At 37.9% G+C, this 15,094-nt stretch overlaps 1 protein-coding gene across 1 annotated transcript in view; it reads right to left on the minus strand.

The window, feature by feature from the left end:
* Positions 1 to 841: 841 nt before the first annotated feature.
* The window catches only part of LOC100888466, a 30,212-nt gene continuing 15,959 nt past the window's right edge, over positions 842 to 15,094 (minus strand). The window contains exons 3-5 of the mRNA XM_030974500.1: positions 12,688 to 12,817; positions 9,953 to 10,250; positions 842 to 4,275 (exon numbers count right to left, since the gene is read on the minus strand). Of these exons, the coding sequence (XP_030830360.1) occupies positions 2,749 to 4,275; positions 9,953 to 10,250; positions 12,688 to 12,817 (1,955 nt within the window). The 3' untranslated portion in view covers positions 842 to 2,748. The remainder of the gene's footprint in view (positions 4,276 to 9,952; positions 10,251 to 12,687; positions 12,818 to 15,094) is intronic.

Consider the following 15,094-nt stretch of genomic DNA (forward strand, 5'->3'; position numbering starts at 1 on the left):
GCACCACCTTCGGTGGCGGAGGCATAAAAATCATACACTTGACAACTGAGACTAGTGTAGTGTATGGTGTTGGAATGAACTGAATATTCTGTAGAGTTGGACATATTACTCTCCTTAAAGGTACTATGTCCCTTTTGCAGCCAACCTCAAATGCTGTAGAACTTTGCAGGAATTATGAATATGTCATGTATGTCCTATCTGTGAAATTTAAACGTCAGCGGTGTCCTCATATTCAAATTATGCAAGGAAGCCTGTTTACTTGCTAGACTTCACTGTCAGACACTATTGAGTGACTGACTGGCTTTTTTTCTTCTTTGGTAATAACATACATGAAAAGAGTTGAAAAGGGTACATGAGCATTTGTCTACATCAATAACCCACTTCTTGTGATGGCCAAGATTAAACTGATTGAATCTTTGAATACATGTAGCATAAAACGTATGACCATTCGGTACAATTGTCTGAAATTCAAGACTATTACTTTTGGGCTCTATAGCCCTAAAGTCGATTGACAACTAATAGTCGTTATTTTCCCACTTGAAGACATTTTCAAGCCCCACATTTTTTAGGGAAGTTTTAAATTAGTATTATCTTTCAAATGCAGTTGGAATTTAACTTTTTCATTTTTTTGGCCTGCAAATGGGACATAGTACCTTTAATGCACAGGAAATAGTGGTAAATTCTTACTACCGGTAGTACATGTTTTATATAGATTGAAAAGAGCAATTGGAGGTAATTAAAAACACAATTTTGGAGTATTTGATACAATTATCTTCTACTTGTGCAGCATGGTGACTATAGTTCCGAAAATAAAAATATCGTTTTAAACTATTCACATATGTTTGAATGAGAAGAACATTTAATTTCAATAGTGGGAAAAATGTACGCTTGACTCACAGACTGTTATTCTAATCCCCAAACCACCTCCAAATCAACAAATGCATAATCTGTTTTTCAGCCTTAGAATGCTCTTCAATGAAATTCCTTGTTTTTCACTTGTTTGCATACAAGTGAAATGAAAAACAAGGCCAGGCGGCTTTGAACGGCCATATTTAGCTCTGTTATTAAAGGAATTAGCAAGCCTGATGGTCCGTTTATTTATCTATCTCCATACTCGCTTCTGTCGATCTCTTCTATCCTTTGCCAGACACGGGATTAATTTTAAACACTTCCTATTTTTAAATTCACTTTTCAAGGATGGTGAGGATCGAAAATGATCTTCTCAAAAGCACACGTTGCATCATCAAGAAAAGGTGGGATGGTAATGACCGGGCTGTGATCTAACAAGGAGAAAATAACGCTAATCTTTTATTCTCATTCCCAAACTGAAGTCAGCAGCTGCAAAGGTCACCAAGCTATGCTCCGGCAGCTAGGGGGTTAATCACAATGCAACATTTTACCAGTTTTCCTCGTTACTTTATCAAGGTAAGAATAGGAAATCACAAGGGGACACAAAACTTTTCTTTCTGACAGGCTTTTTAGTTTTTGTTTCCAAACCCCCCGTTTCGTAACCCTAAGCCCTCACTTCCTCCTTGCAAACATTCCGCATCAAAGTCTGGATAAAGAGAAAACAGGAAGTCCTTCTGATCTCCCCGAATCTTTGAGCAATCTGCTTTATTTCAGGGGAAAAGAAAATTGTGTTTGTTTCCACCGAGCTGCAGTGACGTAACCTTACAATGTCAGTCAGTCACGCACTCACTCACTCACTCGTAAGGACTCTAATGAAGACGATTTTGATCCATCTCCTCAAGAGGCTATATCTCTTGCTTTATCTTGTTTATGCAGAGAGGAAATGAAGAGACTAAACTTTTACCCTAATTAGCAGAGTTAAGAATACCCTCTTGTCCCTGAAAAATAATACAAATTAACCTTTCACGTCTTCTTCCCCTTGATTGAGAAGCTTTAACATCTGCCATGGTTCATTTCATGAACAGAAAATGGTTTTATCTACCGAGAATGAGGTTAGAATTTGCCCATTTAACTGCATTCCATATAACTGTTGTTGCATTCTGTATTCGATAGATAGGATTAGAATAGTGAATTTTTGGACTTCATGAAATAAAATTACACGGCTAATTATGATATTTGAAATTGAATTAAATGTTTGACTGCATACATTATCCTCAGCATTGCCATTAAAATTATCAATTAATCTCTACATCAAATTATATTGCAAATATTTAATTCTTTTGAATGCAATATCAGTTTCTGGGGTTGGAGGTATGTCGATCTTGAATGATCTTCTGTGAGATGATACAGAAAGAAAAAAATATACTCATAAACACATAATTGAGAGCATTCAATATGCATACAAATAAAATAGGCTTGAAGTACACATAGAAAAACACTTTTCAAAGCAAATATTTAGAGTGCCATTCACTAGTAATCACAAACTATGTGAAATATATGAAGTAACAAAGAGGGTGTGAATTGCAAAAATAAAGAGAAAATTGTTGAGAAAAAATGACGAAAATTGTACTGCTGTGTACAACTAAGAAAAAAATGACAGCATAGCTTGAATGCAGTACCTAAAATGGTTCTCACTACAACATGACACAGCTGCTTACTAATCAGAAGCTAAGTTTTCATGTCGTTCTTTTAATAGTCAAGAGCACAACTTCAGAGCTGGCTATTTTGATCATATCCAAGTTCATCTAGATATCAGCTATCTGTTTTCAACAGACAATGAATAGTTTAATACGTTACTTGAACACCCTGTTATAATTTCACAGCTCACTGTCTTTTTTTTCACGACATCTGGGCTTCTTGGTGCATTCTCATCAGTTCATGATGTCTCCTCTCCATATCAGGGTCACGATCACTCGACGAAACCTGCATCTTAGAATATTTGGCACGTGCATTCTTAAACCAGACGTACACCACTCGGTTGTTATACTTGGGCTGGTGCCGTCTCCACTCACTGGAGTTCAGTTCCTGTACGTATCTCTCGATGGTTTGTCGATCAGGCCTCGGGTCGATCGCGAACCACGACTGTAGCTTTGGCACTTCGAAGGTAGGATCAATGGTAAAGCGTTTGCGGGGAACCCTGGTGGCTGGAGATGTAGAGGTTTGTGAGGAGTTGGATTGAGGCGACTTCTCTGGTTTGGGCGACTCTGACTGATGTTTGTAAGACTGGGGTGTAGGGGTCCGCCTCTGAGAGGCAGAAGGCGTGGTGAGGGGAGACGGGGTGGGCTTTGGCACTGAGAGGGCACTGTTGTGATAGTCTAACCGAATAGAAGGACTCTCCTTGTGGTGTACAGAGTCAAGAGCTTGCAGGAAATGGTGGTGGGTAAAACCAGGGATAGGCATTGCATGGGCAGCTGCTGCTAACTCGGGGGTCAGCGATATCCCAAACCCAGAGGCAATCTTACGGAGGTCTGGCACATGAAGCGCTGTCTCGGCTTGGTGAGATCCATTGTGTAACCTGCTTGGCACAATCAAACCATTACTTACGATACTGACAGGCTGCAGATGCGGCCGTGCGTGCATGTGTAACAATGAGGGCAAAATGGTTGGTTTAGCTACAGAGGTCGCCACTGACGCAACCTGATTTTCATTGCCTACCGAGTCCTCTCCCTCTGTGATAGGTTCTACTTTCAAATGCAACATTCTTGCTGGACTTCTTCCTGGACTACGGGAAGGACTCTTTGCAGAACTCCTGACTGGGCTCTTTGAAGATGATGCTTCCAAAAGCTCTGTCTTCTCCTCTTCTTCCTGTTCCTCTTCCTGTTCCTCTTCCCCTTCCTCTTCCTGCTCCTCCATCTCCTTCTCTTCTACCACCATGTCGCTTTCTCCTTCATCACTACTATCTTTCATGCTCTCGTCAATCACCAAGTCTTTTGAATTCTTTGCATACACCATGTCCTCTCTCATCTGAGCGATCGCAGTTGATCGCAAGAGATGCCTGTACTTTACCCTGGCGTTCTTAAACCAGATCATGATAGAGGAGTACTGAAGTGGGGTCCCGTTTCGTCGGAAGTCGGAGGCATTCAACTCGGCCAGGTAGACCTCCATCTCTGCCCTGGTCGGTCTGGGGTTCTGCCGATACCACCGCAGAAGGCGAGGGAGCTCCGTGCGAGGGTTGAAGAGCGTACGAGGGCGTCTCCAGTGCTTTGAGCTGATGCGCGGTAGGGCGGAGCTGTCCACTCTGTCCGGGGGTAGGAGGGTGTTGTCGGTAAGGCCATTGTAGATGTTGTACCACTGGTAGAAGGCTTGGATCTTTTCGATGCTGACAGGTTTGTTGTACTTGCCCTGTAAGATCTGTGCTACGGTCACCTGTAGAACACGAAAACAAATCGGGAGAGAAGAAAATATGGTGATAATTGCATCAATATACATCTGAGCTGATCTACTTTATCGTATTGAGAGACAACTGTATCAATCCTTGAAATGCGCAACATTCCTTCTTAAATGCTTGAAAAGTACACAAGAAAATTCAAGTAAAATCATCATCACTCCATCCACATGAAAAGAAACTTCCCCTTCTTTATTGAACAGGTACATGTACTCTCATTCACTTCATTTTGGGAAAACGTTTGGCAATAGGAAAACGTTTGGCAATGGGAGACTTGACATAGTTATCTTCGGAAAAAAACGGAAAACAGACAATTTGTTTGATGCTAGTTTGTTTGTTAGTTAAATGGTTGTTTATCATGTTGCCCATTGTGACCAATTTTGCTGCATTTCCACCTTTTAAAATAAAGTCACACCACCCCCAATCTCGATCAACTATTAATAGAATGAGCATCCCCAGACCACAATTTACTTTTTCACTAATGTGCTCCCCACCTTCCGATCACAATCAACCACTCTTATAATGTATCTCCTACGAACCAATCACAGTTGACTTTGGACTAAAATCCAAAACAACCAATCAATATCTACACTGTAGCTTTGAAGAATGTATCTTACAGCAACCAATGAAACCCAATCATCATTAACCCTCCCCTTTCCCTCTATCGCCAATCAACAACACCAACTGACCACGGGCTATGAAAGAACGGACTTACAACGAACAAAGCGCAATCTATCTCAGAAAAATTGTGTTTCCAATCCATATCCACGGTCAAAAAATTAAAAAAAGTGTCCCCCTTAACCAAGCACCACCGAAAGTCCCTAGATGTACATGTATGTAGAATAAATCCTCAACAAAAACCTCTCACAATCTCCATTGGTAAGATATGTGTTCTCAGCAAGCATTTTTTAAAGAATGTTTCTTGCATTAAAGGCATACAGTTTAAATCTGTGATACGGTACATGGCCCTACGTGTTATCATTGTCAGTGATATGGTGTTATATTGAAGCCCTAACAAAATTGCGCTTCAAAATGATCATGAAGTGCCTCAAAAAAATTTAAAATCTTTAAGTGACCGGTTTTACCATACTCATTTCCCCATTTTTTTTTAAATTTCAATTTCCAATCATAAATATCTTGATAATCAGACAGGAGATCGGCTTGTACAAGTCATGGGGTTCCTGATTGACTTAAAGGTTTATAATTATCATTGCATCATGAGCTAAATGCAGGATTCTGTTTCAGAATCTGACACAAAGCTACCCAATCCCTTTAACCAATCACAATGTACTGTTAACAGAATATGTCTCAAACCACCAAAAAAGAAAATTCTTCAAAAGAATATTTCCTAATAAAAAAAAATACAGTCTTCTTGTATTAAATATGCCCCAGCAAAGAACTGACATTTGACTCGACTCTTGACCTGAAATCGTTTCACAAGACACTAACCTCAGTGTACAATATTAATCCAATGTACAATTTTACATTTAAAATTAAATGAGAGTGGTTTGATTAATGCATTTTTTGCTGGCAGCACAATGTTGATGCTGTTGCCGTAAAAAAGAATCACTTTTATATGTCTCCCAAAAACCTCGCAAGAAAAAATCCAACAAGACAAAGTATGTACATGTAGGTGATTATTAGCTTTCTTTCATTTGATAAGTCTCCCCATAACTGATTGATCAATTGATTTTAAAGATTAAAATATGAATTAACTCCCAAATAACCAACTATAATTCATGTTTGAAAGAACAACCACTCCAATCACAACCTCTCTTTGACATCAGCTAATCAAAAGCTATCTCCCACTAAATAACTTACGTGTACATGCGAATTGTCTGCAGGCAGTTTGGCCATGAATAGGGAAGGCATGCAGAACATTGTAACTAACTTCATGAAGCAAATCATTCAGACATTTTTTTCTTTTACTTCAAATGCAGCCTATGTGCACTCTTGCACAATCTTGTACGACAATCTGCTGTCCATAATTCGTCGGTGTATTTATGGATTTGTCACATCATAAAAACACTGATGAATTGTTCATGTGATCCTAGCAGGTGAACAGATAAAATGAACAAACATCTACATGAGGCCTGTCATCATCGGCTCGAGTTTGCCAAATAACCCGCTACATGTCTCATCCCAAAGCTCGAAATTGCGTCTTCACCAGACCGATAGGCTCATCACAAACTAGTTAGGACGGGCGCAAATTAGCCCGCTATTTCCCACATAGCGGGATAGTTTGGAAACAAGATCAAGATTCCTCAGGATATTTTTTTCTACCCAATATCCCTCTAATTACAACTGCGGGCTGATGAAAACACAAATTAGCTGGATAATTTGCGATCGGGAAAGTTAAACTAGCAGGTTATTTGGCAAACTCGAGCTGTTGAAGACAGGCATTTGGTATCAATGTCAATGGTGGGAGGGGACAGGAAGGGAGCTGAGGAAAGACAGATTGCTACAATAAATTTTGGGTAGACAGGAAAGCAACAAAATAAAAACGTATTGAACTATAGTATTGAACTATAGTATTGAATAGTGGGTTAGGTGCGGTGGGGGTGGGGTCTGTGAGTTCAGAATGCTCATCATATATAATAGTCACTGGTCACTGGTCACTGGTGTAAAATGAAAGGGAAGGGGAGGAGAAGGGGGGGGGGGGGCTGCTACATTTAATTTTACATGACCAATATCCAGGTGGCAAACATCACCTAATAATACTGGAAAGTTTTTGGGCAAGTGATGGCTTAATGAATAACAAAGGAAAGATATTCTAAAAGGGGGAGTGAAGGGCAAAATAACTCACAACAATGACAGATGGACCAAGATATAAATTCAACCATTCCATCCCGAACCCCTCCCCGAGAGGAGGGGGCAGGTCAAATAGAGAAGAAATGAAGGGAGCAAAAAGAGGATAAGCATAAAGAGAAGTGAGGAAAAGAAAAGTCACAAACACTGAAAAGTCAGAGGGAAAACAAACTTGACTAATTGCTTCGGAAATAGCCAGATGTGTATGTACATGCACATGCAATGATCGGTAACTAGTGCTGTAACATCACGGATATCTCCAATTCCGTTTAACCGCCAGTCAAAACCGGACGGTTTTCGGTTAAACGATTTAAAATTTAAAAAAAATAAATTAAAAAAAATTTAAAAAAAAAAAAAAAAAAAAAAAAAAAAAATCGTTTTTTTTTTTTTTTTTTTTTTTTTTTTACCGACTTTGTCGGCAACTTTCATTTAACTGCGAGGTGCATTTAAAGGGGCCGATTTGTGCTTGTGAACTTGTCACAAATAGTAGTAACAATGTTGTTTTTAGAAGAATGTGTAAGATCATTAATGTAAATTAAAAACAGTAGAGGACCTAGGACAGAACCTTGTGTAAAAGTTGGATGAATTATTATTATAAACTACATATTGAGATGATGAGATCTATTACAAAGATTACTTTCAAACCAAGATGACAGACAAATTGGAGTGTTGTTCTAGTTTTGGAGTGGTGAGTCAACACACAGATTACTGAGCTGGGAGACATTGCCAGGCATAGTGCCAGGTGGAGGGGCATAAATCGAAACTTTAAAAAAAAAAAAAAAAAAAAAAATATATAAAAAATTAAAAAAATTTAAAAAAAATCGGGAAAACGAAACCGTCCAATTGAAAACGGAATCCGCCATGGGCGGTCGGATACCGGACGGTTAAACGTTTGACTACAGCACTATCGGTAACAAATCTTCTTATTGTTTAAAAAATCATAGCTTTACACAAGAGCACAGCAGATTTTTTAATCTACTGTATGAAATCAAGTATGAACAATTTGATTTTTGGAAAAACTTATAATCTGAAATTAACGTTATCTAAAAGACCGTTTCTGGAATCTATGGTTCAATCCCAACTAGATTTTTTTTAAATCCAAAGTACAAAGGCATTGAAAACAGAACTGTGATTAAGAAAACATAGGGATGTCACTTTCAAAATAAATTACTATTTGTCCCTATTTGACCAATACAGTTAAATTATCAGTGCAAAAGCCACTTCTCTGATCAGGGAGGCCTTTCCAAATTACACAAATGTATATAAACAAATATTATATTGATAATTCTAAACTGAATCATCTATTCAAACACACCCATATTTAAAAAAAATTTTCTTCAAATATTTGGCAAAAAAAATTTGGGGAGATTTTTTATGATGTACCCTGTACTTGGTTCTACCGGTATTAGAATTTTCTATCAAAGGTTTTGCTTTGTGTTCCTTGACTCTTGAGTGCATGAATTCCCCAAAACAAATGTCAGTATTAAAACCATTGGGCAGGTTGAAAAAAGAAATTATGAAGCCCCCTGGGTTAGTTAAACTCAAGCTTTTGCCATGTGGGTCTTTTGTGACATGAACTGCCTAAACAGATGACTGGTTAAGTCAGTCCTCCATATAAAGCACTAATGAAATAAATCAATCTGTTTTGATAATCATTTTAAAGAAACAAACAAAATTGACTCTACAAAAATGCAAGGATACATAGAACCATCATACAAAAATAATCAGAGGTGAGCAGAGGGGGGTTTCACAAAGATCCTAAGTTGAACTTATCTCTAAGTTGGACTTAAATGGAAAGCAGTTCGCATCTTTGAAAATATTTTGTAAAAGAAAAGATAATTTAAAAGGCATAAAATGTTGATTCAAATCATTCATATTTTATATTACCTGGTATCAAGGAGAGTTCATGTTCTTGATGTGGAATTTATAAAAAGTCTAGAATACTTGAATTTTTGCTTTTGAATACCGTATTTTCCGGCGTAAAGGCCGCAGTATTTTCGGGTGAGAAAAAATCAAAAAGTCGGGGTGCGGCGTATACGCAACAACAACAAAATTCAGCGGTCAAAACATCACGTCCATTTGCACGTATGGGACTATAGGAACGGTAGCATGACTAGACAACGGTACAGGACAATTCTAGAATAACTCCACACAACTTACCGACAATTTTATGTTGCATAGTTGACATGAAGACGAAAAAACTTATTTTTCTAATAAAATCTGCCGATAGATCTAGATCTAAGTCCGTACCATTGCATCGCCAAAAAGTAAACAAAGGGACAGGCTGTTACTTACGGAGCTAGCTGCCGCGCAACGCAACTGCGCAGGTCGAAAAATGATATTTCGGATTACACCGCACATCGAGGAAGGGGTATTGTAGGATACCAAATCTGCGTACGATACAGTACTAGCTTAAAAGTCGATGAAGATCTGCTAAATTATGATCATTTTTGAGGTTAACTTCTTGTTGATTTATAAGAATATTGATGAATTTGGTATAGTTTGTAAAAAAAAAAGAGTGTTCTACAAGAAAATTACGATCATTTTGTTTGGTATGTTTTTTTTTTTCTCTCTCTTTTTTTTTTTTTCCTCTACGAAATGTCAAAGTTGGGGGTGCGGCCTATACGGCGGTGCGGCCTTTACGCCGGCAAATACGGTATATCTTATTTTAAGGCTACAAATAGCTCTCCAGAATTTTTAAGTCCAACTTAGAGTTAAGTTCGACTTAGGATCTTGGTGAAACATCTCCCTGATGTATTAAGCAAAAGCCAAAAAGTATAAGGAGAGGTGGTGCAACATTGAAATAACGAGATGAATGGAGTGCAAAATTGAATTGAGGTATTGTCTAACCTGTGAGAAGGGGCATCCATGGCTGACGAGAAGCGTAGGACCTCTCTTCTCTAGGACCTGCAGGAGTTTGATCCGTAGCTCCTGCACCGGATGAGCAGTCCTGCCGACGCCCTTGCCCTCTCCACCCTTCATCCTTCTAGCCATCATCCCGAAAGGAAGATCGAGGCCTCGCCGTAGGAAGAAGCTATTGCCAAGGTTGCCCAGGCTGAGGAAACTGCCGTTGGCGTTGCCTCCGACCCTGCTGCTCCGGATTTGGTCCTCTGGCGTTTGGTTCTGGCAGTTGGCACTTGAGGCGTCACTGAGAGAGAGTAGAGAACTTGTCCGTCTTGATCATTTCAAATAATGAGATGGAGCGCTGGGTGCTAGCTAGTATTTACATGCGGCTCTACAACACTATGGATGGATTACTTAAGTAAAAGTAATGGCTGTCCAATTCTAACCCAGCGGCATTTGAGCTCTTAAAGATCACATCAACGTACACAGTTCCATATTACCTCGCAAAACACTACCGGCAGTACATGTTATTATCAATTACTAATTGTTGTCAAATGAAATTGAGATCCTACATTTGTAAGTATGCACGTAGGGTGAAACTCAATAGTAGTTTCACAAAAACTTCATCTCACTTTGAGTTCTAAGAATCACTAAAGAAACACAGTTACATGAAAAACAGATAATATACCTGGTACATGTATGGAATTATTAGTCAAAGCGCTAAAAAAAACATGAATAAATGAGTAACAAAGTCTTGTAAACTCAATTAGCCACGCTCTGTGCGTATCTATAAAGTACCAAAGATGAGCAAAGACAACCAATTTGAAGAAGTCCCTTTTCAAGTCAAACTTTTCCTGTTCCTCAAACAACCTTGATTTGTGACTATACACGCATGGACTGCAGAAGCCTAAATAAATACAAGTCTGTGACTCTGTTTGCTAGCAAAACACATTGATCACTTTGACAGCTTCATGGTAATAGATGGATCTTTGATGCTGCAAAAAGAAATTGATTCTTGGTGGTTCCCGATGACGTGAATGATACGTCTTCAACTTGTCCTACACCACCCACGTGGGCGATTCAATTCAGCAAGGGAGCATTGAAAAGGGTCGTAATCCATTGTTAGCGCTTAGGGTTTATTCTACCCCGGCAAAAAACATATTGTAGCTTGTACAGTTTTGTAGAAAGAAAGAATGAAGAAAAAAATCATATCTCCATCATGCCACTTTTCTTTCATCTTGTTTACGCCGGAAGAAATTACTCGCTTTAAAGTTCGGCACTAATGCGATAATCCATCTGAACCCTAACATTTACTAATCTTCTTAAACGGTGAACGATGGATGGGAATATACTGACACTTTCTCCCCCCCCCCTCTCTCTCTCTCTCTCTCTCTCTTTCTCTGTCTCTTTCTCAGCATATCTTGCTCTCTTTCTCTCTGTTTTTTTTAAAGTCTATGTTTCCCATTCTCACGTTCTGTCTAGATGTCTACTTCTGCTGTATACCTCTCTACATCTCTTCCTACCTCTATCTCTCTCCCTCCAACTCTCTATACTCCTTTTCTCTTCATATACATGTATATATCTCTCTTCATGTATCTCCTATTTTCCGCTTGGGGTTTCCCCTTCTTTCCTTTGAACTTTTATTTCCCCTCTACATGTGTTTTTCCCTTTCTCTCTCTCTCTCTCTCTCTCTCTCTCTCTCTCTATCTTTCACTCACACACAAACACACACATAGGCACACTTCTATCCTCATTATTTCTCAACTCCACCTCTATCAACATCCCTCCGCACCAAGAGGAAAACAAACCGTTGTGACATCATCATCATCATCATCATCACGCAACAAGTACAGAGTACAGCCACTTCCCCCATCGATCAAAATCCTCGGAGTGAGTGGGCAAAAGAACAGAACTCTTCTCTCTTCAGTCACGTCAATCGCTAATCACTCTCATCTATCATACCATGCACGTGCCAACAGATCTACGGATCAGCACTTGCTTTGCGCTACCCTAACCATAACGCAGAGTATTTCTTCCTAAGAACCCAATCCTAGCAAATCCCAGCTCTTGTTTTGTTTGTTTTTAAGCATTTCTTCTAAACTCCATTCTTTCATGCTCCTTGCAAGAAACGATGTCAAGATTACGACGCAATGCTATGACGTGGCAGGAAATGTGGTTGATGAAATTCCCCGTCATTCGGCCTTACAGGACTACCAGGGATATTAGCATCACCAATTTCATTATTTAAAAAAAACAATAATAATTCAGGAGAAAATTTAAGTAACTATAATCAATTAACAAAAAGTCTTCCAAAACTAACTTCCTTCTTACAAATGTACTTATTACAGTAGAACAGATTATTGTAATGTATTTTGTTTAGAGTTTTGTCTAGAAAAAAAAGTTTTCAATAAGGGTATAAATGTAGATAGAAACTTGTTACGGCTATTGCCAGCTTCCTTTTCTTCTGCTTGTACATTACTCTGCACAATCAACATTTTGAGGGTTAAGTGACACAAAAACGTAAATTCCTGTTTTGCCAAAATGAGTATTTGATGTCAAAATGTTCAGAAAAAATGTGGGCATTCCAGGAAACACAAAGACTTAAACTCCACCCAACACCCCATTGAAGTCAATGACTCGTAAACCACTTTTTCTCAAAATGGGCAAAATGGAGTTACGTCTTTGTGTCACTGACCCCTCGATTAGAACTTAATATCATTCTTGAGATCAGTCACACTCACCTTGATAATACAGATATCTTGAGTGTGATGTGGGAGAGAAGATCTCCAAAGAGTTGTCCTACCGATGACTGTTGATTGTCTGTGATTGATGCAAAAGGCAAGGCCTTCCAATTCCGTACCTGAATAACACCTGATTAGAAAAAATGATAAGGAAAGCATTTGTTTATTGGTTTGAATCATTATGTCACCAATGCATCTTACTTGTTATTACATTTTGAGTTGTCTCTTATATTTCTATATATATATATATTTGATATATTCTGATGTATATTTTTAATATGTTCAATTACAATTTTGACAACACATTGACACAATAGGAATATGAATAAAATCACTGCGTTCAATTAGATACTTGTTTCAAAGATGGATTAATTTCTTACATGTAAGTGAAAATGAAAGTGATGCATGGATTTAAAATGCTCCAGGGCGATTCTATGTAATGTATCGCGTTCAAAATATGTCTTTACCATTTATTTCATTGGAAGAAAAATAAAATATTTTGATATTTTTAATTTTTAATTTTTTTAATATTGGCATTTATATAGCGCTCTTACAGACATACATGTGTATCACAGCGCTTTACAACATATTATTATTACCCCGGTCATCGGATTCAGGCTTACCCGCACACAAGGTATGCACATTCTCCACTCCCTGGGGAGCATTCCAGCCAGTCGCCATTTTACAAGCGCCACTTGCTAATCAAACCACATTAGCTTTCGCATCCTACCGGGTACCCATTTTAACACCTGGGTGGAGAGTGGCAAATGTAGATCAATGTCTTGCCAAAGGACATTAGTGCCGCGGCGGGACTTGAACCGCGGACCTTGTGATCCACAGTCCGGTGACTTATCCACTCGACCACGACACCTGATATAACCACAAATGTACATTAAATGATACATGTAGCAGAAATAATCATTAGTCAAGGGTCATATTGAGAGATTTTCATTTTTGAAATGGATGTGTTGTTTAGGACACACTGCACAGAATCACCCTTCAATATATTTTGTTTTAAATAGATTTTGAAATACAAGTTCAATCCGTCTATCTTGCCGTTATTTGTTCCTTACATGCATTTACCAACTGCACATTTATAGCAAGATACCATAAAGAGCTTCAATTTCTGCTTTTCAGAAAACCTTCAAATACTTCATGTTCTTTTCATTTCTTATTTTAGATTCTTCTTTTTATCATAGCAATTACATATTTTATATTTTTATCTTCTAAAATTGTCACATATCTATTTATCTATTATTTCATTCATTCATATACTAATTTTTTTATTTATTTCCTTTTCCTCTTTATTCTTTCTCTTTCTTGAGTACCGGTACTTTCTTTTACTTCCTTTTTTGTTTTGTGTTGATCCGGCTGTATTAATGTACAATAACATTGAATATTGCCTTAAGTCACAGCTTCACCCCCCCCCCCCCCTATTAAAAGTGTTTTTTTGCCACTTAACTGACTCAGTGTGACGTAAAACTGCCAATTTCTTTTTACAGGATCAGATATTTTTAGAAAGACTCACAAGTAAATGATTATGTAAGTCAGATTTAAAATAACAATCATTTTAATGCCTAAATCTGTGTCCAATAAACCTGGAGATTACACAATTTTGATCCGTTCTTGTTGATATTTTTGTCCCCTTCCAGCATCAAATCTCAAAATCAGCTGCATAATTTCAATAATTTCAGCCATATTGTATGCATGCACTGCTAAATTATTCAGATTGCTAATCTCCAGGTACATTCATTGCGTCTTGTTTACAAACAAACAGGCTGAACAATGACGTCATAAGTTTGATTGTAAGCCAGGCATAAAAAAAAAATGGAAATCACTTCACTTTGCTTGCGTGGTGTAGAAGGGAGTATGATCTTTATCTCCTTCTTTACGATGTATCATTTATTTCAATCATATATAAAAAGACCAAAATAGAAACAGTTTCCAAATTCATATCCAGATATCTTTTTATCTGACTTTCGTAAAACCCTGACTGCAACCTTGATTTATTTTTGTTGATATGCTTACATGATCTATTATACATATGACATCAAACTTTTTTGGAGGGTTTTGTAATGATCAATAATTTGGTTCTCCTTCTCTCCAACAACTGGATTGCAATACCAAAGAGGAAATGCTAATTACATGTATATTACACTGACAAAATTCTGTATTTCAAAAGTTTCCTTCTGTTAAAGTTGACAAATAATCTTCAGGACTGTTATATTTCATATATTGTTTTACAAATTGAATGTTTTCCTTTCTTTTAATCAAGATTAATTCAGTCTGCTAACAAATGCACTTTGAAAACAACTATCACCAGTTTATCTTTGTTGCTGGTCTTTTCTGTCTGGCTGGCTAATTTTTGTGAAAAAAATTCCCTGAAACCAAGTACAAAGGTACACTT

The sequence above is a fragment of the Strongylocentrotus purpuratus genome, unplaced genomic scaffold (genome assembly GCF_000002235.5).
Source record: "Strongylocentrotus purpuratus isolate Spur 01 unplaced genomic scaffold, Spur_5.0 spur5_scaffold_7, whole genome shotgun sequence".
NCBI classification, from domain to species: Eukaryota; Metazoa; Echinodermata; class Echinoidea; order Camarodonta; family Strongylocentrotidae; genus Strongylocentrotus; species Strongylocentrotus purpuratus.